The 27760-nt window shown below is 51.4% G+C and overlaps 3 protein-coding genes across 3 annotated transcripts; all 3 read right to left on the bottom strand.

Moving 5' to 3' along the window:
• Positions 1 to 1117: 1117 nt before the first annotated feature.
• On the bottom strand, positions 1118 to 5755 carry LOC121061201 (keratin, type II cytoskeletal 6C-like). Its single transcript, XM_040539727.1, has 9 exons — positions 5141 to 5755; positions 4045 to 4259; positions 3796 to 3856; positions 3543 to 3638; positions 3214 to 3378; positions 2970 to 3095; positions 2523 to 2743; positions 2191 to 2225; positions 1118 to 2082 (listed from the first exon to the last, which is right to left on the bottom strand). Exons 1-9 carry the CDS (start codon positions 5648 to 5650, stop codon positions 1811 to 1813), a joined length of 1701 nt encoding a protein of 566 aa, XP_040395661.1. The 5' UTR covers positions 5651 to 5755; the 3' UTR covers positions 1118 to 1810.
• Positions 5756 to 10128: 4373 nt separating this feature from the next.
• LOC121061198 (keratin, type II cytoskeletal 3-like) lies at positions 10129 to 15050 on the bottom strand. The gene is made up of 9 exons (XM_040539720.1): positions 14319 to 15050; positions 13302 to 13516; positions 13053 to 13113; positions 12800 to 12895; positions 12471 to 12635; positions 12227 to 12352; positions 11780 to 12000; positions 11421 to 11455; positions 10129 to 11320 (listed from the first exon to the last, which is right to left on the bottom strand). The coding sequence occupies exons 1-9, from the start codon at positions 14937 to 14939 to the stop codon at positions 10941 to 10943; spliced, it is 1920 nt and encodes a 639-aa protein (XP_040395654.1). The 5' UTR covers positions 14940 to 15050; the 3' UTR covers positions 10129 to 10940.
• Positions 15051 to 18827: 3777 nt separating this feature from the next.
• LOC121061197 (keratin, type II cytoskeletal 3-like) lies at positions 18828 to 24076 on the bottom strand. Its single transcript, XM_040539718.1, has 9 exons — positions 23335 to 24076; positions 22443 to 22657; positions 22143 to 22203; positions 21800 to 21895; positions 21471 to 21635; positions 20884 to 21009; positions 20478 to 20698; positions 20120 to 20154; positions 18828 to 20019 (listed from the first exon to the last, which is right to left on the bottom strand). The coding sequence occupies exons 1-9, from the start codon at positions 23968 to 23970 to the stop codon at positions 19640 to 19642; spliced, it is 1935 nt and encodes a 644-aa protein (XP_040395652.1). The 5' UTR covers positions 23971 to 24076; the 3' UTR covers positions 18828 to 19639.
• Positions 24077 to 27760: the final 3684 nt, after the last annotated feature.

Raw genomic sequence — 27760 nt, 5'->3', positions numbered from 1 at the left:
CATCCTTTCACATTGCTTTTCTTCATGAGTAATTCGTGTCTGCACACCACCTTTGGGCATTCCCACCACTCACGTAGGAGGTGTCGGTGGCCGTGTCAGAGCCCCACTCGTCAGGCAGATGGTGCTGCTTCCCCAGGGGATCCGACCTGTCCTGGGGGTGGAGGACAGCCAGCCTTCACTGGGGCGTTGGCAACCCGCCACTGGTCTCCTTCTTGTGTCCTCCCCCATCGAGGCCTCCAGTGTATGCGGTGGGAGTTCCAGGCACCACCAAAGGATCATGGCATCATGGAATGGTTTGAGTTGGAAGGGACCTTAAAGATCATCTAATCCCAACCCCCTGACATGGGCAGGGACACCTCCCACCAGACCAGGTTGCCCCAAGCCCCACCCAACTTGGGCTTGAACACCTCCAGGGATGGGGCATCCACAGCTCCTCTGGGCAACCTGTTCCAGTGCCTCAGCACCCTCTGAGTGATGAATTTCTTCCTTATATCTCATCTAAATCTACCCTCTTTTAGTTGGCCCTCTTTTGTCCCAATGGCCATGTTCAAACTGGCACATCCCAAAGACCGTGTTCAAACTATCAAAGTCCAACTGCCGCATCCCAGTGGCCCTGTTCAAATGTCCCCTCTCCAATGCCTACATCGCAACGGCCATGTGCAAACCACCCCAATCCAACTGCCACGTTCAAACCGCCACATCCCAACCACAACATCCCAAAGGCCGTGCTCAATCCACGTGTCCCCTCCTCGTGTTACACCCATGGCTCTCCTGCCCTGCAGAGACACAGTCTGCTGGGGAAGAGCAGGATGCTGCCGCATGGCTCTCTGTGAGGAGAAGGTCCAGCTTCCTCCCTCTGCCTTTGGCAGGGAACTTCACGGCCTGGGGGCCCAGGGGTTCTGCGAGACATGGGCCATGGGGTGCCCCAGCTCCTGGGGACAGGCCACCTCCTGCAAGCCCCCCTGATGTTGTGCAGGACAGTGTGCTCCGCATTTGCTCCGTAGGACAGACCCCACACTGCACTGTTGCATTGCCATTCCTATAGCAAAGAACAACATCTCTTGCTCCTCAGGACCCTCCCCTCGGGAATGCTTAATGATAACACAACACAAAGACATCTTTTCACCTGTCTGCAGTTTATTGGTAATGAAAGAACTCAGGGAAAGGGGGTATTGGTAGAAAGCAACAACGCATTCAAATTCACGTAACAGAAGATTTGCAATAAGGCCTTGCATACGTCAGCTGTGAAGGAGAAGAGGGAAAAGAATCTATAAAATATTAAAGCTGCCAAATGCTCCAGGGAGCTGCTTCTCACTCCTAAATCTGACTACGAGACATTATCACATTTCTTCTGCTTACATGAATTCCCGATACAGCTGAAACAAGCATGTGGGCAACATGCAGGACACAGAAGGCACAAGGAGAACAAGGCCATTGAAAAAGAGACCTTGAGAAGTGAAAGGAAAGAGCAGATTCATACACACTCCTGCTCAGCCAGCAGAGCACAGCAAGGGAGGTAGGGCCCTTGGATGAACTCTCCGGTGACGGGTATCCGCAAGGAAAATATTTCCTAATGGGGCTGTAAATGTTTCATCCCTGCAGAGTGGTGGAGCACAGAGAGGAGGCAGGCAGTGCCAACAGGGTGGTGTTTTGCTGCAAATCTCCCTCTGGGGAGGAGGCAGAATGGTTTAAGGAAGTTATGAGGGAAACAGTTCATTTCTTTGCTGGATACCGGTTCTGGATGCAAGGGGCTGTGCCACTGGCTGAGGATGGGAGATGCTTCTTTCCTTTGAGGGACTGAGGTCGGGACTCAGTATTTTACACCTGAAGATTTGACCGTTGTGGTTGTGACACATCTCCGTACTGAGGAGGATCCACCTCCAGTAATGAAGCTGCCACCTCCAGAGCTGCACATTCTTCCACTGCCAGAGGAGAAGCCACCGCTGTACATCCCTCCTCCCACTCCACAGCTGCCTCCGACGATGCTTCCTCCTCCAACCGCACATACTCCTCCTCCCATGCCACTGCCGGCACCAAAGCCACCAACTCTGCCTCCAGCAATGGTGGTTCTGCCTACCACAGCTGCAAGAGAAGGACAGGTGTCACTGTGCACGAAGTGACAGCCTGGGAATCCTCACAAGACCCAGGATAAAAGCCATTCTGCAAAGAAGAGGATGCGCTGGTACTTACAGACGTTCACGTTGGCTGGATTGTCTCCACACAGCCTGTGTAGGGAAAGGAATGCAAGATGTCAATCTGACACGACACAGAGCACTTTAGCTCAGTGCAGTTTCCCAGGTACCTCATTTATTTCCTGCTTCTTCTAAAGACAGTCAATAAGAGTAGGATATTGTCCCTGTGGTGTTTTTCTTTCTTTTTTTTTTTTTTGCCAAAAAAAAACTTTGGGAAAAACAGAGTAATTCAGAAACCAAGTTTATATGGGTTGAGAGAGATGATGAAGCCTCAGTCTGCCCCAAGGAGAGGCAGTACCTTGGTCAGGCTGAGATAACAGCATGTCTCACCTGTTCTCCTCTCCCTCCAGCAGCTTCCTGTACATGGCAATCTCCACATCCAGGGCAATCTTGATGTTCAGCAGCTCCTGGTACTCCTTCAACAGGCGAGCCAGCTCCTCCTTGTCTTTGCTCAGGGCACATTCCAGCTCCTCCAGTTTCCTCCTGGCATCCTTCAGAGCCATCTCACCCCGCTCCTCGGCCTCAGCAATAGCTGCCTGCAGCTGCTGGTTCTGAGCAAGGACAAGAGCACTTCCTCAGTCCCCTTCTGCACACCCTCCACCCTAGTAGCCCGAAAGGCAAGCTGGAGGGCACAAACTGTGGAGGAGCAAGCAGTCTCCTCCACAGATGCTGCATTTCAGTGGCTGCACTTCCCTCCTGCAGCCCTGAGCACACCAGCCAGCTCACCCACAACCCAGACTGATGGCAGAACCCAAGGAGATGCTCAGCAACACCCACCTGCTTCTTCACGCTCTCAATTTCAGCCCGCAGCCTCTGGACATTCCTGGTCAGCTCCTGGATCTCGATCTTGGTGTTGCGCAGGCTGTCCCCATGCCTGCCAGCTGTGCTCTGCAGCTCTTCATACTGACAGCACCGAGACAAACAACCCATCAATGAGACAACCTCACAAGCACTGAGCCATCCCCCGTGCTCCATGGAGGGGCAGAGACTGCCCCAGCTGCCTTGGCTCTTGCCAACTCACCCGGCTCTGGTACCAAGCCTCAGCTTCAGCCCGGCTGTTCTGAGCGATCTGCTCGTACTGGCGCCTGACCTCCTCGATGATGCTGTCCAGGTCCAAGTGGCGGTTGTTGTCCATCGACACCACCACAGACAAGTCCCGGCTGATCGTCTGCATCTGAGCCAGCTCCTGCAACCAGCACAGGAGTCAGCCTTGGCGTGGCAGGAGAGGAGGGCAGCGCAGAGCAGCCGTTCCGGCAGCCCCAGAGATTCTCCCGGGCCCCACGGGCACCCCGCCTGCCCTCGGTGCCTGGACTCACCCCGCACCTCGCTGCAGCTCAGGCAGGTTCTTACCTCCTCATAGATGCACCTCAGGAAGTTGATCTCGTCGGTCAGAGCTCCCACCTTGGCTTCCAGCTCCACTTTGGTCATGTAGGCACAGTCCACATCCTGCAGGAGAGATCACGCAGATGGGCACCGGCCTCTCCCCATCACCCAGGGGCCACCGGCAGCCAGGGCCTGCTACTGGCAGCTGCCCATCCCAGTGCTGCCTCCTGACAGCCTCCTGCCTCCAGCTCACCGCCCTTCTCCTGCCTCTGGCACTCACCTTCTTCAGCACCACAAACTCGTTCTCAGCAGCCGTGCGCCTGTTGATTTCTTCTTCATACCTGTGGAAGGAGACCAGGCAAGCTGAGGCTCCTGCAATGCTCAACCAGCAGAACCCCCCTTCCTTGCGCAGAACCCTCCGATCCCCTTCTGGAGAGCTCCCAAGCAGACGGAAGACACTGCAGGCACCCGCAGGCTGGCCCTGCTCTCCTGCCTTGCTGCTTCCTCCTCGCTCTGTCTCGGCACTTACTTGGTTTTGTACTCCTCGACGTATTGCCGCATGTTCTGCAGTTCCGACTCCAGCTCTCCCCTCTGTCCCACTAGAGACTCGAGCCTCCTCCTCAGGTTCTGGATGTAATTCTCAAAGAGGACATCCAGGTTCTTCCTCGGCCCTGAGGGCCCTTGCTGCTGCAGGAGCTCCCACTTGGTGGAGAGCACCTTGTTCTGTTGCTCCAGGAAGCGCACCTGAAAGCCCACGGAGGCTTGTGTAAGTTATGCACCCTGCGATCCTGGGAGGCAGCACACTCCTCAAACCTCCCGCTTCTTTGGGAGGCCAACAGAATCATTTCTCAAATGACGAAATGGCTGGCTGAAAAAATGGCTGGTTGAAAACCATTTTTCCAGGAGGAAATTTCCTCCCTTTTTCCTCCACTTCTCTTTCTATTATTCTTGAATTTATTCTCTTTTCAGCTCCTATATTTATTGTTTTTTGAATGTCTATAAAAATGTTTAGATTCCATATTAACAGCTCCAATTGCAAATTTTGACACATTAATTTGCAGAAGCATTAGATCCTTTCTTGTCTGCATTATAATGAATGAAATCCCATGTATCTCTGTATCGGAGAACATTCATCATAGAAGGCACAAAAAGCATTCAATACATATGACCTATATTAAAACAGACTATGAAGCACAGTGACAAGCAATATTCTCCCAGTACAGACAATCTAAAGGACATTGATCAGTGTGTGAACCAAATTAAGGAACTGCAAGGAATTAACTGAAATTTCATTCCTACTCTCTAAGTTTCTTGAGAAGAAACTACCTTTGAAAAAGGACGGGCTTAAATACCACTTAGGATAACCAGGTATGCCATGATCCCTTTGGCCTGACTCCCCAGAGAAGGCTAGAGACAAAAGGTAAGAAAGAATTTGGGTCAAGCAACCCTAGAGAAAGTCCTTTGGCCTCACTGCAGATGTAAAATTTTCACATTTCCTTAGCAGGACTCAGTGAGAACACTGCCAGCCTTTCAGACCTGCCAACACTGAGCAGGTCCCTCCTCTGCAGCACAGAAAAGTTCCTCAGAGACCCCAATCCCAAGCAGACGTAGTTCCAGCCTCTCACCTTGTCAATGAAGGAAGCAAACTGATTGTTAAGAGTCTTGATCTGCTCCTTCTCCTGGCACTTCACTTGCTGGATCTGAGGATCAATATCAACATGGACTGGCCGCAGGAGGGTTGTGTCAACCTGCACCGGCTGGATGCCTCCGGGGAACCCAGGACCACCTCTCACAGGGCCACCAAAGCTGCCTATTCCTCCACCAATGACACCTCCTCCAATGCTGCCAAATCCTCCTCCATAGCCTCCACCAAAGCCAACAATTCTACATCCGTATCCACTGCCATAAGAGCCACCCATGGAAATCCTTCCGCTGCCACCCATGTTGTGGAGGCTCCTGCTGCTAAAACCTCCACAACGTCCGGCGCCTCCAGTTCCCCTGGATGTGGAGAACGAGCTATAGCTGATCCTGCTTCTGCCCCCACTTCCTCCAAAGCCACCACCGATGGCAGAGCAAGAGCTGTATCCCCTTCTGCTTCCGCCTCCAAAGCTTCTGCAGATTGACTGCCGAGACATGGCTGCTTCTTCCAAGTGGAGTCGAGGAGAGGAGAGAGACCAACGGAGCTGTGCTGCTGAGGGATGGATGTGGAGAGAAGTGTGTGCAGTCTTCTCTGGCTCCACAGCTTCAGGCATTCCCTTTTATCTGTTTCTGGAGGTGGGCTGGGTCTACATGGGCGTGAAGAGGAAACAAATTTACTGTCTTCATCAGCTTGGTGCGGTTAACAGATTTTTGCCAAATTGTTGACTCCACCCAGAAATACGCTTTGCAATGCAGAAGAGAATAAAAGAGCAAGAGCATTGAAACAGGTCTCAATGAGTAAGTGGACTCTCATATCTTTGCGGCATCTGGAAAAATATGTTTTATAGTGATGTAGTCATGTTCTTCCCTCCTCCTACCTTTCTATCCATTCTTAGCAATTTTTTCAGATTATCTGGATCTGGATCTGCTGCATGGAAGCTCAGTGTCAAACAAGCATTCTGGTGAAAATCAGCTAGAATGAGACTTTCACAATCCCCCCAAGCATACCCTGAATCTCCTTCTTATATGGAAAATTGCTGATGGCTTTCCAAAAAGCAGTTTCCCAGTGTAAAGCAAGAATACCACACATTAACATTTAACAACAGTCAGCATTTCTTTTTTATCCAGAAAGGAGGGGCTTAGTTCCTCTCCTAAGAGCACGCTCACCATCGGTTGGGATGGGAGTGCCTGCTTCAAGGGCAAACTCCCGCAGAATGTGTCTCCCGGAGCCTGCGATAACCGAGAACCAGACTCCAAGCACCAGAGCACAATGAAGTAGAGAACATGGATGGCCACGCTCCTTCCTTGTGCTTTTCTGACGGGCACAGGGTCTGCTGAACCTGCAGAGGAGAGGAAGGACACTCAACGCTAGAAGTGGTAATGATGAATGAAGACAGAAATATAGCAGAGAAACGCAGGCAGGGATAACAATGACTTGTGAAAATAATATTTTTTACTTAAGTTGGTAGATAAAGGATCAGGTTGAGTTCATCATATTTGATCATTTCTAAATAAGGGGCACGTAAAAGTTTGAAGAAGCTTTGATGCCAGAGGTGCAATATTTTCTTTGCTGAAAATATGAAGTGTATTCTAAGACCTATGGCAAGGACACATGAGACCAGAGGAACTTTTCTGGGGGAGAGGAGGCGCTGAATAAATTCATTTTAGAAAACTGTATTTTTAAGAAACCAGCTGCTGCTACAAATTATCCAGCTATGAGGTAGGAAATTCACCTGAAAGACATTTTGGAGATACTTTCTGAGTCTTATTAATCAAATACACTTTTTAGTTATGTGTATAAACCTTAAGAAAAATATATACATGTATCTCTTCCTAGTGCTTAACTCCAAAAATCATCAAAAATGTCAAAGGAAATATACTTTATAGCCCCCTAAACATTTCAGCAGTCCAACATTATACTATGTTTAACCTCCCAAGGTGGAATATACACCTTGTGTGTTTGAGTTTTCAGAATCTTCTATAGGACTTGTGCAACAACAAAATGTTGTTTGAAAATATCACAGGGTATCAGCCTTCAGCCACAGACACTTGAAAGCCCTAGGAAAACTGGCTCACAGAATAGCTAGAGGAATCCAAACCATAAATGCCACTGAATGCCACCGAGATGGAGGATGCTTGGCTCCACAGCCTCTTAATGCAGCAGGGCATAGCAGCGTGGAGAACGTTACCCTTGAGGGACACAAGGAACACTTGGCCAAGGGCAGCCATCAGAGAGGAGACACCTCCTCTTTCAAAAGCAGCTTGAATGAAATGAATGCATTCCTTGGTCGTTACTCCAGGACAGATAATTAAGCCCTCCACCTCATCACTCCTGTCCATTGGGTGCAGTTCCAGAGAAACGTAAGGTAGCTCAGTTTTTCATCAGGAAAAAACAGGTCATATCTTCTCATGGCCTTCCTCCAGATTACCACACACACGGGAGACGCTTTTCTCAGTAGGCAGCACAAGGTGCTTGTAACATCCCACATGGCGGTTCCACAACCAGGGGCAAAATCTGTCAAGTCAGCCGAATGCCTGGATGCTGACCACATTCGGCACATACAGATAAGACGCCCAGATTGAGTCACTCTGACGTCTTCAGACAAGATGTGTAGATTATTCCAGACCTGGAGTCGCATCAGCCTCCTCCAGGTGAAACTCGATAGGCAGCCTGGGCTCCAGCAATCCCTTCTGATCTCTTACGCAAGGAGCTGTGCACAGCAAAAGTCGTCAACACTAGGCAAAACATAAACTCTGCAGAAAAAGTAGATGCAGTGCCAGGCTGTGGACCAAGCCAAGCTGCACCTTCAGCCCATGCACAGCAAAGACATTCTGGCATGAAACTCAAGCGGTGGCATAGACAAGAATGCCACCATCACTCCTCACAGCAATGCCCACAATGCTGCGTTCCCGTACTAAGGCTGAAAGGAAACCGAGCGCTCCAATTAAGCACCAAAGCAGTTGACTCTGCCCCAGGCCAAACCCAAAATGCTCTTGGCAGAGGCTCAGCTCCTCAGAGGCGTTGCCGTTCCATCCTCTCACTTGGGTGCCAAACAAGGCCACCTTTGCCAGCTCTACCGCTGCTCTGCCGCTCCCCAGAGGGAGCACAAGGCCCTCTTCCGAGACCCCTCTAACCATTCCCCATTGCCTCGAGTGGCCCTCTCCCGAGGTCGGCCCCTCCTGACCTGCTGCAGGGACACTGGCCGCTCACAGCAGATTGTTGTGGGACTCCCAAACCACTACTGAGAGTGGTTTCTGGCTCTTTGATCTCTTCTTGCGGTGGAGGCACTGAAGCACAGCGCAGGTCAAACACATCAGCATTCTGCCCACCTCCTGCTCCCCGGCCTCCCCCTCACACCACACCAAATCTCTCCCACTCACTCTCAATGCAGAGACGAGGCACCAAAAGACTCGGCTGACTTTTCAGACAGCCAGTGTGAACGTGATGGCCACGAGTTGGCAGGATTATCCCTTGGTGCCCACAGGCCACCGAGCTGTGCAGCCCACCTGGCCACTGCCACCTTCTAGGCCTCAGGCCAGCTGCTTGGCCAGCGTCCATATCCATGATCCCAGGCAGCTGGAGAGGTGGCCTCCCCCCTCTGACCACAAGTCTTCTATCATTGACACGTTCCTCTACCACATAGCAAAGTCCACTCCAAGGCAGGAAACTCAAATGAAGTCTCAACAACAGACTGATCTGATGTCTGCTCCTCCCTGCCACTGCCTGTTTCCATCATGTGTCAATGTGTTTGAATCTCCACTGGTTTAGCCATTATGCTCAGCCAGTGTTGCTGCACAAAGCCCATAATTTTCTGTTCCTGATTTCGGCATACCCTGAGTATGGCTTCTTTTGTACATCCTCTGAGAATCTGACATCTAAGAGACAAACTCCCTTTGTAGGTCAGTCTCAGTTTGTATATCAGCAGAACACGGGTGACCTGTGACGTGGCTAGCAGGGTACCGAGTGCCTTAGTTTGCTGAACCCAACAGGCAAGGGCTAGCCTGTTGTTTCTGCACTGTTTTGGAAGGCGCACATCTGCACTGTTTTGGAAGGTGCGCATCTGCACTGTGGAGTTGACAGTACATGATTCACAGGATGAGGCTACATCAGGATCTAACCAAACCTTTCCAGCCTCCTGCACTCCTCCATTATCGGGCTACAAGGAACAGCGCTCCTGCCTGTTCCCATTTACTGCATGGTTTCTGAATTGAGCTTCCAAACCCCCCTCCACGGTAGCTGTGGACTTGCATTTTCAGGCAATGCTACGACTGATAAAAGTCAATAAGCTTTTATCAATATATATCCAGAGATAGCATAGAATATCCCAAGCTGCAATAGAACCACAAGGATAATTTAGTCTAATTCCTGGTTCCACACAAGAGCACCCAAACATCAGATCCTACGTCTGAGAGCATTCTCCAAACACTTCCTGAACTCCTGCAGCTCGGTGCCATCCCTGGGGAGCCCATCCCAGTGCCCGACCACCTCTGGGTGCAGAACCTTTCCCTAACACCCAGCCTGACCCTCCCCTGTCCCAGCTCCATGCCGTTCCCTCAGGTCCTGTCACCGTCCCCAGAGAGCAGAGCTCAGCGCCTGCCCCTCAGTTCCCCTCATGAGGGAGCTGCAGGCCGCCATGAGGCCTCCCCTCAGCCTGCTCTGCTCTGGGCCAAACAAACACAGGGACCTGAGCCATTCCTCACACACCCTCCCCTCCAGACCCTTCACCTTCTTTATCGCCCTCCTTTGGAGGCTTCCTGATAGTTTTAGGGCCCTCTCATACTGTGGCACCTGCGCCCAGTGCTCAAGGTGAGGCCACAGCAGCGCAGGGCAGAGTCCCCCATGCCTGGACACGTGCCAGGCCCTCACGGCACGGCCATGACGTGCTGAGCACAACCCAGGTTCCCACCATGTCGCTTCCCCAGCAGCAATCCTACGGAGAAGAGACTTCTAAAGCAGTAACGAGCAGACACCGTGAATGTTCTCTGCAATTTATTGAGAATGGCAACATCCCAAGGACATATCACACACAGAAAGGAAAGGAGGGGGGCACAGTACATCTGGTTCCATGTCACAGCGGGCCTAGCACAGAAAAGCAAGCTTGGTTCTCTTTGCAAAGAGTCCACGCGGGCAGGAGGTGTCAGCAGGTACCATGGAGCAAGGGCAAGTGGAGCCCGAAGCCACAGCTCGAGAGAGTGCTCCTGCGTCTAGCAGGGGACAACGGGCACCTAAAGCTGCCCAGGTGCTTCGCCCCGGGACGATTTGTCCCTCTGGTCGCCTGCAGAGAGGCTGCTCGCTCCCCGGCTCTGCCAAGGGAGGAGTCCACTTGCCCCTGCCTGCCATGCCCCGCAGCACAAGTGAATGGAAGCAGCAGGATGTACTGCATGCAGAAGCACCCCGGGGATACGGCCATCTAGGAAGCAACCTGACGGAATAGGCACAGAGAGTGCTTTTATACACGTTTGCCACAAGGCAGCCAGAAATGTACAAGGCAGCAAGAAAGGCAGAGCATTTCCCTCCTTTAAATCAGCTCTCCGCACTGGGTATCCACACGAGAGACTTTTCTTTGCTCAGTTATTCATCGCTGGGCATGGGGCTAGCGAGCAGCGTGGCACGGCCACGAGGCTCCCTTCCTGCGAAGGAGCCCGGAGGAGCAGCGGGTACGTGGTGGGCCGAGAGGGACACAGTTCGTTTCCTTGCGGGATACCGGAGTCGGATTTAAGGAGGCTGGGCTGCTGCCAGGAGAGGGGAGGAGAAGCTTCTTTTGTTTCTCGATCTGGCTTCGTGGCTCAGAACCTTACTCCTGAAGACTTGACGGAGGTGGTTGTGACACATCTCCGGACGGAGGAGGATCCCCCACCGGAGCTGAAGTTGCCACCTCCAGACACGCACATCCTTCCACTTCCAGAAGAGAAGCCTCCACTGTACATTCCTCCTCCCATGCCACAGCTGCCTCCAGAGCTTCCACCTCCAAAGCCTCCTCCTACTCCACATACACCTCCTCCCATTCCTCCTCCCATGCCGCTGCCGCCGAAGCCTCCTCCCATGCCGCTGCCGCCAAAGCCTCCTCCCATGCTGCTGCCGCCAAAGCCTCCTCCCATGCCGCTGCCGCCGAAGCCTCCTCCCATGCCTCCTCGGCCTCCAGAGATGGTGGTCCTGCCTACCACAGCTGGAAGACAAGCACAGGTTATGCATGGGCCGTGGCAGGTTGCCTCTCCAAAATACACAGCCCACTGCTACTCCACAAGGAAACACCTGAGGATACTTACAGACATTCACGTTGGACATGCCATCATTGCAAAGCCTGAAAAAGGAAACAGTACCAGTTAGTCTTACTAGCTTGCACTTGGAAGCGCATGCTTCTTCAGCTGAGAATTTCCTTTTTTATTTACTGTATGTATTTTCCAAATTCTTTTTGATTTTTCCAATTGTTTCTTAACATAAATAAGCAACACTAAAGTAAAACTTCTTATAAGAAATATGCAAAACATTTCTGATTAGGGCTAAGAATTAAAGCATGTTTAAAATATGACTTTAATCTCCAGTGGGTTATGAGAAGACCCGACCCACACATAGAATAGTCTATCAAGAATGGTTCAGTCAAATAGACAAAAAGAAAGAATGGTACCTGTTCTCCTCTCCCTCCAGCAGCTTCCTGTACATGGCAATCTCCACATCCAGGGCAATCTTGATGTTCAGCAGCTCCTGGTACTCCTTCAACAGGCGAGCCAGCTCCTCCTTGTCTTTGCTCAGGGCACATTCCAGCTCCTCCAGTTTCAACCTGGCATCCTTCAGAGCCATCTCACCCCGCTCCTCGGCCTCAGCAATAGCTGCCTGCAGCTGCTGGTTCTGAGCAAGGACAAGAGCACTTCCTCAGTCCCCTTCTGCACACCCTCCACCCTAGTAGCCCGAAAGGCAAGCTGGAGGGCACAAACTGTGGAGGAGCAAGCAGTCTCCTCCACAGATGCTGCATTTCAGTGGCTGCACTTCCCTCCTGCAGCCCTGAGCACACCAGCCAGCTCACCCACAACCCAGACTGATGGCAGAACCCAAGGAGATGCTCAGCAACACCCACCTGCTTCTTCACGCTCTCAATTTCAGCCCGCAGCCTCTGGACATTCCTGGTCAGCTCCTGGATCTCGATCTTGGTGTTGCGCAGGCTGTCCCCATGCCTGCCAGCTGTGCTCTGCAGCTCTTCATACTGACAGCACCGAGACAAACAACCCATCAATGAGACAACCTCACAAGCACTGAGCCATCCCCCGTGCTCCATGGAGGGGCAGAGACTGCCCCAGCTGCCTTGGCTCTTGCCAACTCACCCGGCTCTGGTACCAAGCCTCAGCTTCAGCCCGGCTGTTCTGAGCGATCTGCTCGTACTGGCGCCTGACCTCCTCGATGATGCTGTCCAGGTCCAAGTGGCGGTTGTTGTCCATCGACACCACCACAGACAAGTCCCGGCTGATCGTCTGCATCTGAGCCAGCTCCTGCAACCAGCACAGGAGTCAGCCTTGGCGTGGCAGGAGAGGAGTGCAGCGCAGAGCAGCCGTTCCGGCAGCCCCAGAGATTCTCCCGGGCCCCACGGGCACCCCGCCTGCCCTCGGTGCCTGGACTCACCCCGCACCTCGCTGCAGCTCAGGCAGGTTCTTACCTCCTCATAGATGCACCTCAGGAAGTTGATCTCGTCGGTCAGAGCTCCCACCTTGGCTTCCAGCTCCACTTTGGTCATGTAGGCACAGTCCACATCCTGCAGGAGAGATCACGCAGATGGGCACCGGCCTCTCCCCATCACCCAGGGGCCACCGGCAGCCAGGGCCTGCTACTGGCAGCTGCCCATCCCAGTGCTGCCTCCTGACAGCCTCCTGCCTCCAGCTCACCGCCCTTCTCCTGCCTCTGGCACTCACCTTCTTCAGCACCACAAACTCGTTCTCAGCAGCCGTGCGCCTGTTGATTTCTTCTTCATACCTGTGGAAGGAGACCAGGCAAGCTGTGGCTCCTGCAATGCTCAACCAGCAGAACCCCCCTTCCTTGCGCAGAACCCTCCGATCCCCTTCTGGAGAGCTCCCAAGCAGAGGGAAGACACTGCAGGCACCCGCAGGCTGGCCCTGCTCTCCTGCCTTGCTGCTTCCTCCTCGCTCTGTCTCGGCACTTACTTGGTTTTGTACTCCTCGACGTATTGCCGCATGTTCTGCAGTTCCGACTCCAGCTCTCCCCTCTGTCCCACTAGAGACTCGAGCCTCCTCCTCAGGTTCTGGATGTAATTCTCAAAGAGGACATCCAGGTTCTTCCTCGGCCCTGAGGGCCCTTGCTGCTGCAGGAGCTCCCACTTGGTGGAGAGCACCTTGTTCTGTTGCTCCAGGAAGCGCACCTGAAAGCCCACGGAGGCTTGTGTAAGTTATGCACCCTGCGATCCTGGGAGGCAGCACACTCCTCAAACCTCCCGCTTCTTTGGGAGGCCAACAGAATCATTTCTCAAATGAACTGTGGCCAACTCAAAGCTCCGAGCTTCTAAAGTGCCTGATGTTTCACAGGCATTTTTAAATTGTGAGCCTTTCTGAAGTTTTCACTTTGGGATAAATAGTTGTTGCCAATTGGAAAATAAGTTGCACTCTCTCTAAGACATCCGGTTTGGACATTACTGTCATCTCAGCAATTGTGAAGTCAAGAAAGCAATTACTGATTCATCTAACTGCTGATATATTCTTCTACAAGTGATTCTGTCTTTGGTTTCTATTTGTAATTATATTAATCCAAGTTCACTTGAATGGTATTTAACACTCATATGTTAAAAGGATGAGTTCCTTGAAAAAAAAGCTTCATCGTATTGAATTACAGTAATGAGAACTCTTAGAACAGCTAAGTACATGATGACGAGTTTACCCTGAATCACTATAAATTAAGCTGAAGAAATTACTGGACAAGAGAATCTACAGAATGTCCTGATGATACCGTCTTTAATCTTCCATTAGCATGAAAATCTTGTCTATTGTTCGGTATTACTTAATAAGACCTTAATTACAACTTACTGCAATGGCATCATTCTTGCAACGTTATCAAGTACTATCAAACGTACCATCAAACTCGATGGTAAGAAAAAAATTCCCTTTCCATATCATGGGAAAGTTGTTCAAAAAGCCCACGTCCACACAAGGATGGTCCTAAGTTCTCACCTTGTCGATGAAGGAGGCAAACTGATTGTTAAGAGTCTTGATCTGCTCCTTCTCCTGGTTTTTGACCTGCTGGATCTGGGGGTCAATCTCAACATGGACTGGCCGCAGGAGACTTGAGTCAACCTGCACTGGCTGGATGCCTCCAGGGAAGCCGGGACCACCAAAGCCGCCCATTCCTGGGCCACCCATTCCTCCACCAAAGCCACCCATTCCTCCACCACCCATTCCTCCACCAAAGCCACCCATTCCTCCACCGCCCATTCCACCACCACCCATTCCTCCACCAAAGCCACCCATTCCTCCACAACTCATTCCTCCACCAAAGCCACCCATTCCTCCTCCATAGCCTCCACCGAAGCCGCCCATTCTGCCTCCATAGCCTCCGCCACCGTAGCATCCACCTATGGCAATTCTTCTGCTGCCACCCATGTTATGGAGGCTCCTGCTGCCAAACCCTCCACACTGTCCACCACCTCCAAATCCCCTGGCTGAGGAATATGAGCTGTAGCTGATTCTGTTCCTGCTGCTGCCTCCTCCAAAGCCACCACCGATGGCAGAGCAAGAGCTGTAGCCCCTTCTACTCCCTCCTCCAAAGCTTCTGCAGACAGACTGCCGAGACATGGCTGCTTCTTCCAAGTAGTGTCAAAGTCAAGATGGGCAGATAGAACAACAGAGCTGTGCTGCTGAGGAATGAATGCAGAGAGAAGTGCGCGCAGTCTTCTCTGGCTCCACGACTCCAGGCACTCCCTTTTATCCGCTTCTGGAGGTGGGCTGGAGCGGCTTGGGTGTGAAGGTGGAAACCAATTTATTATTTTCATCAGCATGGTGTTGTTGACAGCTTCTCAGTGTAGCTTTACCATATTTGGCCTGCCTAGAAACACACCCTGCAATATAGAAGTGAATAAAAGCACAAGAACATCGAAACAGGTCTCAGTGACTAAGTGGCCTCTCATAATTTTATGACATGTTGGAAAACACCTTGCACGATAATGCACTTTTCTGCAGCCCCTCATTGGATTCCCAACCTTCTTTAATGGCTCCGAACAATTCCAGATATAGATCTTTCCAATCAAAGCTTCACTGAAAGGAGAACTTTTGATGAAATACAACCTATAATACAGCTTTCACAATTCCTTAAACACACCCTAAATCTCCTTTTTATATGTGAAATTGCCTTTGGCATTTTAGAAGTTTCCCAATCTTCAATGGGAATTCGTGGCACCAAAGTTTGAAGAGACTCAGCATATTCTCCTGCTAGGAAGGAATTACATCTCTTTGGAGTGTGCGTGGTGTCACTTTGGATGGGAGTGTCTTCTCCCTGCGGATTAAATTCCCTCCAACCGTATCTCCTCAGATCTGCTAAAACCAACTGGGACAAGGCTGGAGCAGAGAGAAGAACACAGAGTGAATCGCCACGCTGCTTCCCTGCGCTCTTCGGGCGGCGATGGGGAATGACTGCCTGGGAAAGAACAGAGGGAGGGACACTTCAGCAGCTGCTACAGCGATGATGACTGGGGAGAGAGAAAAGCACCACAGAAATGGAAAGACAGACGAATAATTTGAGACAGTGAGGGGTTCCTGCTGCTTAGAGGAATGCTGCTGACCTCTTCTTTACCTGGTTATGTACAAAGATGAGACAACTCAAGTGGAAAAATGTTAAGAAATGGAACTACTTCAACTTCTAAGGCATAGTATATACTCTTATTTTCAATTTTTCCATTGGGAAAGGTAAGAAATTTATTCTGCAGGGTGTCTTTGAAATAAAGATGCCAATTACTGAATTGCATGTGAAAGAAATTTGAAGTAATTATGCATAAAGATCCAGGTTAAGGCATAAAATATAAAATGATACAGATGCACAGTATCCTGAAGAACCTAGATTACAGGTGCAGGTTACAAGGCGGCGGAGTTGTGTAAATAGCATTTAAAAAGCATTCCGTAGGCATTATCAGCCTGGAAATAAGAAATCAAAAATGCATTTCAGTTAATGTGTGAAATAAAGCACTAAATTTTTACATTTCCTCTGGTATGTAGCCAGCACAAGTAATCTAAAAATAAGAAGTGAAAATAAACATTACAGACCTTCAAAAGATTTAAAACAATAAGGAATATGAATTTAAGGCTATTCAAAAGATCTAAGAATTAAATTTACATTCATGATGTCCCATAAGACTTGCGCAATGAAGCGTTGTTTGAAAATATCACAGGGTATCAGCCTTCAGCCACAGACACTTGAAAGCCCTAGGAAAACTGGCTCACAGAATAGCTAGAGGAATCCAAACCATAAATGCCACTGAATGCCACCGAGATGGAGGATGCTTGGCTCCACAGCCTCTTAATGCAGCAGGGCATAGCAGCGTGGAGAACGTTACCCTTGAGGGACTCAAAGAACACTTGGCCAAGGGCTATCCGGATGGCTGCAGCTTGGCTCAGCCACAAGCTGCCGCTGTAGGATTGGAAGCCATCCACGCAGCAGAGAAGGGACACTTCTTTCAAAAGAAGGATCTAATTCCTTGGTCATTACTCCAGGACAGATAAATAAACACTCCACCTCATGCTGCAATCCATTACTCCTGTCCATTGGGTGCAGTTCCAGAGAAACGTAAGGTAGCTCAGTTTTTCATCAGGAAAAAACAGGTCATATCTTCTCATGGCCTTCCTCCAGATTACCACACACACGGGAGACACTTTTCTCAGTAGGCAGCACAAGGTGCTTGTAACATCCCACATGGCGGTTCCACAACCAGGGGCAAAATCTGTCAAGTCAGCTGAATGCCTGGATGCTGACCACATTCGGCACATACAGATAAGACGCCCAGATTGAGTCACTCTGACGTCTCCAGACAAGATGTGTAGATTATTCCAGACCTGGAGTCGCATCAGCCTCCTCCAGGTGAAACTCGATAGGCAGCCTGGGCTCCAGCAATCCCTTCTGATCTCTTACACAAGAAGTTATATGCAGCAAAATCATCAACACTAGGCAAAACATAAACTCTGCAGAAAAAGTAGATGCAGTGCCAGGCTGTGGACCAAGCCAAGCTGCACCTTCAGCCCATGCACAGCAAAGACATTCTGGCATGAAACTCAAGTGGTGGCATAGACAAGAATGCCACCATCACTCCTCACAGCAATGCCCACAATGCTGCGTTCCCGTACTAAGGCTGAAAGGAAACCGAGCGCTCCAATTAAGCACCAAAGCAGTTGACTCTGCCCCAGGCCAAACCCAAAATGCTCTTGGCAGAGGCTCAGCTCCTCAGAGGCGTTGCCGTTCCATCCTCTCACTTGGGTGCCAAACAAGGCCACCTTTGCCAGCTCTACCGCTGCTCTGCCGCTCCCCAGAGGGAGCACAAGGCCCTCTTCCGAGACCCCTCTAACCATTCCCCATTGCCTCGAGTGGCCCTCTCCCGAGGTCGGCCCCTCCTGACCTGCTGCAGGGACACTGGCCGCTCACAGCAGATTGTTGTGGGACTCCCAAACCACTACTGAGAGTGGTTTCTGGCTCTTTGATCTCTTCTTGCGGTGGAGGCACTGAAGCACAGCGCAGGTCAAACACATCAGCATTCTGCCCACCTCCTGCTCCCCGGCCTCCCCCTCACACCACACCAAATCTCTCCCACTCACTCTCAATGCAGAGACGAGGCACCAAAAGACTCGGCTGACTTTTCAGACAGCCAGTGTGAACGTGATGGCCATGAGTCGGCAGGATTATCCCTTGGTGCCCGCAGGCCGCCGAGTTGTGCAGCCCGCCTGGCCACCGCCGCCTTGTAGGCCTCAGGCCAGCTGCTTGGCCAGCGTCCATATCATGATCCCAGGCAGCTGGAGAGGTGGCCTCCCCCCTCAAGACCACTGCCACCCTCCTCACCTAACACAGTGGCCTACTGGTCTGTGGGGCGATCCAAAGGGGATGCTGTGAGACGGTCCTTCAAATCCCTTGGTTCTTAACATGGCTGAGCCATGAATACTAGAAAAATGCTTTTGTCTGAGCTGTCTGCCTGCATAACATTTGATCAGAGCATCCTATGTGTGGGCTCATGTTTTCAAAGAAGAGTCATGAGACTTTATCAAGATATCAAGAGAGATTGCATATTCTGAGTTGGAAGAGACCCATAAGGATCATCTGGACCTCAAGCTTTATGGGGAGCTGCTGGGGTTGTTTAGCCTAGAGAAGAGGAGGCCTTCCCTCAGCCTGCTCTGCTCTGGGCCAAACAAACACAGGGACCTGAGCCATTCCTCACACACCCTCCCCTCCAGACCCTTCACCTTCTTTATCGCCCTCCTTTGGAGGCTTCCTGATAGTTTTAGGGCCCTCTCATACTGTGGCACCTGCGCCCAGTGCTCAAGGTGAGGCCACAGCAGCGCAGGGCAGAGTCCCCCATGCCTGGACACGTGCCAGGCCCTCACGGCACGGCCATGACGTGCTGAGCACAACCCAGGTTCCCACCATGTCGCTTCCCCAGCAGCAATCCTACGGAGAAGAGACTTCTAAAGCAGTAACGAGCAGACACCGTGAATGTTCTCTGCAATTTATTGAGAATGGCAACATCCCAAGGACATATCACACACAGAAAGGAAAGGAGGGGGGCACAGTACATCTGGTTCCATGTCACAGCGGGCCTAGCACAGAAAAGCAAGCTTGGTTCTCTTTGCAAAGAGTCCACGCGGGCAGGAGGTGTCAGCAGGTACCATGGAGCAAGGGCAAGTGGAGCCCGAAGCCACAGCTCGAGAGAGTGCTCCTGCGTCTAGCAGGGGACAACGGGCACCTAAAGCTGCCCAGGTGCTTCGCCCCGGGACGATTTGTCCCTCTGGTCGCCTGCAGAGAGGCTGCTCGCTCCCCGGCTCTGCCAAGGGAGGAGTCCACTTGCCCCTGCCTGCCATGCCCCGCAGCACAAGTGAATGGAAGCAGCAGGATGTACTGCATGCAGAAGCACCCCGGGGATACGGCCATCTAGGAAGCAACCTGACGGAATAGGCACAGAGAGTGCTTTTATACACGTTTGCCACAAGGCAGCCAGAAATGTACAAGGCAGCAAGAAAGGCAGAGCATTTCCCTCCTTTAAATCAGCTCTCCGCACTGGGTATCCACACGAGAGACTTTTCTTTGCTCAGTTATTCATCGCTGGGCATGGGGCTAGCGAGCAGCGTGGCACGGCCACGAGGCTCCCTTCCTGCGAAGGAGCCCGGAGGAGCAGCGGGTACGTGGTGGGCCGAGAGGGACACAGTTCGTTTCCTTGCGGGATACCGGAGTCGGATTTAAGGAGGCTGGGCTGCTGCCAGGAGAGGGGAGGAGAAGCTTCTTTTGTTTCTCGATCTGGCTTCGTGGCTCAGAACCTTACTCCTGAAGACTTGACGGAGGTGGTTGTGACACATCTCCGGACGGAGGAGGATCCCCCACCGGAGCTGAAGTTGCCACCTCCAGACACGCACATCCTTCCACTTCCAGAAGAGAAGCCTCCACTGTACATTCCTCCTCCCATGCCACAGCTGCCTCCAGAGCTTCCACCTCCAAAGCCTCCTCCTACTCCACATACACCTCCTCCCATTCCTCCTCCCATGCCGCTGCCGCCGAAGCCTCCTCCCATGCCGCTGCCGCCAAAGCCTCCTCCCATGCTGCTGCCGCCAAAGCCTCCTCCCATGCCGCTGCCGCCGAAGCCTCCTCCCATGCCTCCTCGGCCTCCAGAGATGGTGGTCCTGCCTACCACAGCTGGAAGACAAGCACAGGTTATGCATGGGCCGTGGCAGGTTGCCTCTCCAAAATACACAGCCCACTGCTACTCCACAAGGAAACACCTGAGGATACTTACAGACATTCACGTTGGACATGCCATCATTGCAAAGCCTGAAAAAGGAAACAGTACCAGTTAGTCTTACTAGCTTGCACTTGGAAGCGCAAGCTTCTTCAGCTGAGAATTTCCTTTTTTATTTACTGTATGTATTTTCCAAATTCTTTTTGATTTTTCCAATTGTTTCTTAACATAAATAAGCAACACTAAGTAAAACTTCTTATAAGAAATATGCAAAACATTTCTGATTAGGGCTAAGAATTAAAGCATGTTTAAAATATGACTTTAATCTCCAGTGGGTTATGAGAAGACCCGACCCACACATAGAATAGTCTATCAAGAATGGTTCAGTCAAATAGACAAAAAGAAAGAATGGTACCTGTTCTCCTCTCCCTCCAGCAGCTTCCTGTACATGGCAATCTCCACATCCAGGGCAATCTTGATGTTCAGCAGCTCCTGGTACTCCTTCAACAGGCGAGCCAGCTCCTCCTTGTCTTTGCTCAGGGCACTTTCCAGCTCCTCCAGTTTCAACCTGGCATCCTTCAGAGCCATCTCACCCCGCTCCTCGGCCTCAGCAATAGCTGCCTGCAGCTGCTGGTTCTGATCAAGAAGAAGAGCAAATTCTCAGGTCATATTTTGTCACCTACATCTGCCCCCAAGCTCCAAGCGGAGGAAAAAAGGCAACACCATGAAGGCAACAGCAGTAGTGGAAGAAAATGTTTTTGCCCCACACAATACCATTTGTGACCCAGACGGTATCCAGCGAGACACCAAACAACCCCTACCTGCTTCTTCACGTTCTCAATTTCAGCCCGCAGCCTCTGAATGTTCCTGGTCAGCTCCTGGATCTCGATCTTGGTGTTGCGCAGGCTGTCCCCGTGCATTCCAGCAGTGCTCTGCAGCTGTTCGTACTGATGGCAGGGAGACAAAGCAGCCCTTCAGTGAAACATTCCTGATGCCTAGACTAGATTTTCAACTTCCCTAGCTCACGTGCTGCTAAGAGCACCCATCACAGTGGTACCTAGAAGGCAGATGCCCAGCTCCATGTGAAAGATGGTTCTAAGACACAATTATCATTGTTTCCTACATTGCTGAATTTGGAGAAAGATCTTAGACAAACAAGTGTCCTTTGGTTTCTGTAAAGCTACTTTGTCCTGGTAGTTTCTAGCTAATGGATGTTGTTTATTCAGACAACATGCTAGAGTGAGATTCTGGACTTGTTGGAAAGAGGGAGCCAGACCCCTCGGCTGCAACACCCTTCCTTTTGAGACTTCTTCCAGTACTGTTAGCTTAAAGACATCTGTCACTTTGTCACAATTCATCTGCAAACTCAAACCACCACCCCAGCTCCTTCAAGTGCTTCCCAGCTCACCTGGCTCTGGTACCAAGCCTCAGCTTCCGCTCTGCTGCTCTGAGCAATCTGCTCGTACTGGCGCCTGACCTCCTCGATGATGCTGTCCAGGTCCAAGTGGCGGTTGTTGTCCATCGACACCACCACAGACAAGTCCCGGCTGATCGTCTGCATCTGAGCCAGCTCCTGCAACCAGCACAGGAGTCAGCCTTGGCGTGGCAGGAGAGGAGTGCAGCGCAGAGCAGCCGTTCCGGCAGCCCCAGAGATTCTCCCGGGCCCCACGGGCACCCCGCCTGCCCTCGGTGCCTGGACTCACCCCGCACCTCGCTGCAGCTCAGGCAGGCTCTTACCTCCTCGTAGATGCACCTCAGGAAGTTGATCTCGTCGGTCAGAGCTCCCACCTTGGCTTCCAGCTCCACTTTGGTCATGTAGGCAGTGTCCACATCCTGCAGGAGAGATCACAGAGTGGTTTCATTTTCTCTTGGAAATCCTTCAGGACCACAGAAGTTGGTCAGTGCTGAAGGCAACAGCTGTGACAGTGCTGTTCAGCCATGCAGGAAAAAGTAAGAGGCTTCCAGGAGCCGCCCTCAGATCCTACAATCTCCGTTGGTTTTCTGATCCAAGAGGGAATCCCCTCAAAGCACAGACAAAGCCTGATATTTGAGCAATCATTTTGTAGTGCCTGTGACTCACCTTCTTGAGCACCACAAACTCATTCTCGGCTGCTGTGCGCCTGTTGATCTCTTCCTCATACCTATGGAGAGTAAAAATATAAGCTGAGTTTCCTGAATTTTCCTGCCTAAGGCAACGCTAAACAAAACAAACACATACACACACACACATACAAACAGAATAAATATTTAAATTGACCTAACTTTGTCCATAATTGCTATAAAAAGTACACATGTAAAGAAAGATGACCTGTGAAATAAAGATTACCATCACTGTCAGCTGCTTGAGCTGCTTTCTGTGTTACTCCAGCACTACACTTACTTGGTTTTGTAATCCTCAACGTACTGCTGCATGTTCTGCAGCTCTGATTCCAGCTGCCCCCTCTGTGCCAGGATCGAGTCCAGCTGCCTTTTCAGGTTCTGGATGTAATTCTCAAAGAGGACATCCAGGTTCTTCCTCGGCCCTGAGGGCCCTTGCTGCTGCAGGAGCTCCCACTTGGTGGAGAGCACCTTGTTCTGTTGCTCCAGGAAGCGCACCTGAAAGCCAACACATGGAGCATCCACCGTCAGACGTGGAGAAGCAGCAGCAGACAGGGCACCCCATCCACTTTGTGAAAAGGGCACCAGTTCTTCTTGGCATGATGACACGAGAGCTAGCTAACATTTTGTTTAAAAGCTCCATTTTTGACTACATTGTGAGGTCAAGAAAGGGAGGAAAGTTCTAAGTCATATTCAAATCAAAGGAGCTTTTAAATGTAGCACTAGCTGCAATACTCTCCCATGGCAGGTAGCCTACAAAGTTTAGATTTCTAGTCTAAACTAAAACCCTGGATACTTGGAAAAAAAAAAGAAAAAAGAAAGAAAAAAAAAACTACATTGGTGAATATATGAACTGGAAGGTATTTGGAAAGGGAAAGGTGCAGAAGTGAAAATTTGTGCATGAAACCAGAAAATGTTTGGAGGCGTTTATCTTGTTTGCAGGAATAACCTATTAGCTGAACCTGGTGCAACAGGCTGGAGTAAAGCCCTGAAGATATAGCTTTGATCTTATGTGGAAGAGAGATTCTCATCTTTTCCCTAGCAGTACTTAAGAGCAAGGCTCTTCTCAAACTTCTCAGCCTACTGATGCTTAGCTCAAAAAGGAGAAAATCTCTGCAGAACTTGACAGCTCCTCCAAAAGTTGACCCTTATTAGTCACAATCCCACCCTCTCACCTTGTCAATGAAGGAGGCAAACTGATTATTAAGAGTCTTGATCTGCTCCTTCTCCTGGTTTTTGACTTGCTGGATCTGGGGGTCAATCTCAACATGGACTGGCTGCAGGAGACTTGAGTCGACCTGCACCGGCTGGATGCCAGGCCCGCCTCTGCCAGGGCCACCGAAGCCGTGCATGCCGAAGCCTGGGCCACCAAAGCCACCCATTCCTCCGCCACCCATTCCTCCACCATAACCACCCATGCCTCCACCAAAGCCGCCCATTCCTCCACCGCCCATTCCACCACCACCCATTCCTCCACCACCCATTCCTCCGAAGCCACCCATTCCTCCTCCATAGCTGCCTAGTCCTCCTCCATAGCCTCCACCAAAGCCGCCCATTCTGCCTCCATAGCCTCCGCCACCGTAGCATCCTCCCATGGCAATCCTTCCGCTGCCACCCATGTTGTGGAGGCTCCTGCTGCCAAACCCTCCACAACGTCCACCACCTCCGTATCCCCTGGACATAGAGAATGAGCTGTAGCTGCTCCTGCTTCTGCCACCACCTCCTCCAAAGCCACCACCGATGGCAGAGCAAGAGCTGTAGCCCCTTCTACTCCCTCCTCCAAAGCTTCTGCAGACAGACTGCCGAGACATGGCTGCTTCTTCCAAGTGGTGTCAAAGTCAAGAAGAGAAGAAAGATCAATGGGGTTGGGCTGCGAGGAGGTGAGTGCAAAGAGAAGGGAAGTAAGTCCCTCTGACTCGAGGGCAGCAGATGCTCTCTTTTATCTGTTTCTGGAGGTGGGCTGGGTTTGCATGGGCGTGAAGGAGGAGACAGTTACTGTCTTCATCAGCTTGGCGTGGTTTACAGATTTTCATCTTCAATTTGCCAAACATTGACCCTACCCAGAAACACGCCCTATAATGCAGAAGAAAATTAACAAAGATGCAACCGTGTCTACCAAAGGGTAGCACTCAATGACTAAGAAGTCTTGTACTTCTGTGGCACGGTAACAGTCTCCCTATGTTAGACTAGTCTTTTTTTCACCTTTCATCCATTGTGGTTGTTTCCCTGCTTATGTTTATCTCTATTTTGATCTTCCACTCCAAAGCCCTATGGCAGGCAAGCACTGTGGCTCATGCCAAATTGTAGCATGGCTTACACAATTCCCAAAACACACCTATGTTACGCCCTTAGCCTTCTTTTTACATGGAAAATTGCATTTGGCTTAGAGAAGTAGTTTCTCAACCCAGAGCCACGGCTCAGCAAATTGCATTTTGATGAGGCTTTGTATCTTTTCGATAAATTAAACCTTACCGGAGAAGAGATGCCGTGGCAATGGCTGGTGCTGGAAATTCTTTCATTTTTGGACCAAACTCATTGAACATGAGCCCCGGTGTCTTCATGCCAAGAGGGTCTCTGCAACAGTGGAGAAGTGCCACGACCATCACAGATGGGAAATCCCTTGGGGATTTCCTGAGGGTTTCAAGAAGGGACTGGCCATGAGAAGAGCCAGGGAACACATCAGGAGCTCAGCCACTGTAGCACGGACAGGCGGGCGACCAGCCCTGAGAACAGGCAGAGAGAAGGAGGCATGCAAAGTCCTGCTGCCCACGTAACACACACCATAAACACTTAAATGCAATTAGCTAGGCAGAGGATGCTGAAGAGCTCAACTTGTTTGTAGAGGCGTATAAAAATGGAGAACAGAGAGCACAAGGACTTTCACTTGAGGAAATGCATGCTTTTCAGCTACCTGGCTCACTTCTGCATTTATATGCAAATATATTTTTGGCAGACAGACACACTTGTAAGCTGTGTTGAGCCCTCCTTCAAGACCTCGAGTAGGTATCCGTTTTTCACTTATTTGAAAGCAGTCACTGGGTTTTAGAAAGGTAGAAGTTTATCAAAATGCTCTGGTTCTGGTATCGTTACTGAGAAGGAATCAGCTTACAAGCTAAACTTGCCATAATAAGACTGTGAACCATCGTGCATTCATCCTGTTGTCCTGCAGAAACCTGGCTTCCAAATAACACCTACTGCCTGTATTTAAAAATACTTACTGAGAAGCTCATCTTCTTTATTAGTTTTCAGCAATCCCTGACAGCAGGAGAACAAGAGCGCCACATTTTTAAGGCTGCCTAGGCACTATTGAAGCCAAAACCTCTTTATGGATATTTAGGCATCTAACTGTGCTGTCTGACGAGACTCTCAGAAGTTCCCATAGGACACAGGCAATTAAGTGCTTCCTGAAAATCCACACGAGCAACTCCTGGTATCTTCAGAAGTTTAAATACCTCCGAAAATATCACCCAGGCTCCTATTTCCAAAAGCGCCTCAGGCACCCAGGCAGCACTTAATGTGCAGTTAAACTGGCAGCACCACCGAAACGCACGACCGTGCCCCAGGGGCTGCTCGTCCCACCCCAGCACCGGCACCGCATCCACGGGCAGGGGTCAGGGAAAGGAGCCGGCCAAAAAATACAGAGCCAGAACCCCGCAAGACCGTGGGGGCGATAGGGCTTTGATGGCTGTGCTCCATGGTGCACGCAGACCCTAGTGTGTGTCCTGGGGACGTCCCGCGTGGCTCACTGGTCTCTCTCCAAATTTTGGGACAAAAAAATTGGACAAATAGCAGGTGAGACCTGGCAGTACTGACTCAGGCAGTGAGTGCACCTCACTTTTGATTTATCTGCCGTCCCGCCACCACCTGCCACACTGCAGGGTTCAGGCGGGTGCTGTGGGCTTGGGGCGTCGCAGTGCAGGCAACCCTGTGCACATGCACACACATCTAGCAAGTGACTTTTTTCTTCCCTCGCCCCCCTCCGGATTACCAAATCCACAGTTGCGTGGCTTTCTTTCTTTCCTGTAGGCAGGGCGACGGGCTCAGGAGGTTTCACATTCCCAGCCGCGCTTGGCAGGAGATGCGCTAAGTCAGCACAATGCTCCCGTCCCAAGTGCACGTGTTTAGATAACGCGCTCATTGAGTCACTGCCGTGTCTGCGGCCAAGTTTGGGAAATCAGGCAGGGATTTGGGGCTCAGCAGCATCGTACGTCCAAACGCAACGGGCAGCCTGGACCCCCGTGGCCTCCAACCACGTCCTCCCTGCTGGAGGACAACGAAGGGGCAGGAATGAGGGAGACGCCTGGGGCAAAAGGCTCAGCGGGGAGCTGCCAGAGCGCACTGAGCTTGGGCGATGCCGTCAGCTCAGACCAGGAGAAGTTCTGGAGGAGAAGCTAAGCAGAGCGTTAATTTCCCATGCTTCCGATAAAGCACTTGACATCTAGGCATCTTCACTGTGCAAGCATGCTCTAGAAGGGACTTTCAACATGGAGGGCAATCACAATGAAATTAAACAAAACTTCTTTCGGGTCAGGTGAAGTTCTCAGTGCTCCAACAAAAGGCAGAAACTCTGTCACGTCTCAGTCCAGCCCTGGAGAATCCTCCCTTAATTGCTGCTGCAATCAGAGGAACAAAAGAAAAGTGCTTTTTGGTGTTTGTTTTAAGTAAAGCCTATGTGCACATACAGCAGCCCTTTGTTTCTGCATGGGGCAGACCTCCCATCAGGAGGCATGGGCTGGAGGCGCTCACACAGCACAGCTAGCTTTGGTTGACTCCAAGGGAAGTCGCTGTCTTCATTCATTGCCATCTCGGGTCCCTTTACAACTTACCAACGCATTTACCTTTGCCCAAAGCATGTCCCCGGCCAAGCAGTTACATGCCTCGGCTGGCAGAGTTGTGACACGCCGCAGCCGCTGCTGCGCCAGTGCTCCAGCACCAGCAAGCAGGGAGCGGAGCACGGACTGAGCTGAAAGTGACTCACCCGCAGCCCCGAGCAAGGCTGCGGTTGACCAGGGACGTGACTCAAGGTCTCCTGAGCAAGAGGTGAAGCCACACTGGGAGTTTTCGGCTCTAAGTTTACAGCTCCCCAGAAATACTTTACTTCTGCACAGGGGTAGTGCCCGAGAGGGGGCTGAGCACTCGCGCCTGCCGTGTTCCCAAGGCCCCTGTGGCAGACACCTCGAAAGCAGCCACAGATGCCTAGGGTGGGCTGAAAGGCCAGAGCACGGTGGGCACCGGAGGCTGGGCACAGCCTTGTGCCAAAGCCCAGCTCCAGCCCTGCTGGCGCATGAGGGGAGTGGACAGGGAGCACCGCGAGGCGCCCACCGACGGCACGGGGAAGGACAGGGGCTCCAAACACCGGCTGGATGCCAGTCCCAGGGCCTGATCTGCTCTGCTCGAACGGGGCTGATTGCCTCTGGTGCCCCGAGGAGGGGAGTGTGACAGTGCCGAGCTGCGGGCTGGCCCCAGAGCTGGCTCCAACCCGGCTGCTTCTGCAGGGCCTTCCAGTGCCACCTGCAAAGGGCAAGGGAAAGCCAGGCAATGCTTCCAGATCTCCGCAAAGAGGAGTCCTGTTAGGACACGAAACTCCCCGGTCAGAACAGA

Source organism: Cygnus olor, chromosome 29 (assembly GCF_009769625.2).
Source record: "Cygnus olor isolate bCygOlo1 chromosome 29, bCygOlo1.pri.v2, whole genome shotgun sequence".
Taxonomy (NCBI): Eukaryota; Metazoa; Chordata; class Aves; order Anseriformes; family Anatidae; genus Cygnus; species Cygnus olor.
The sequence above is the reverse complement of the archived record's forward strand: the minus strand, read 5'-3'. Positions and strand labels throughout refer to the sequence as shown.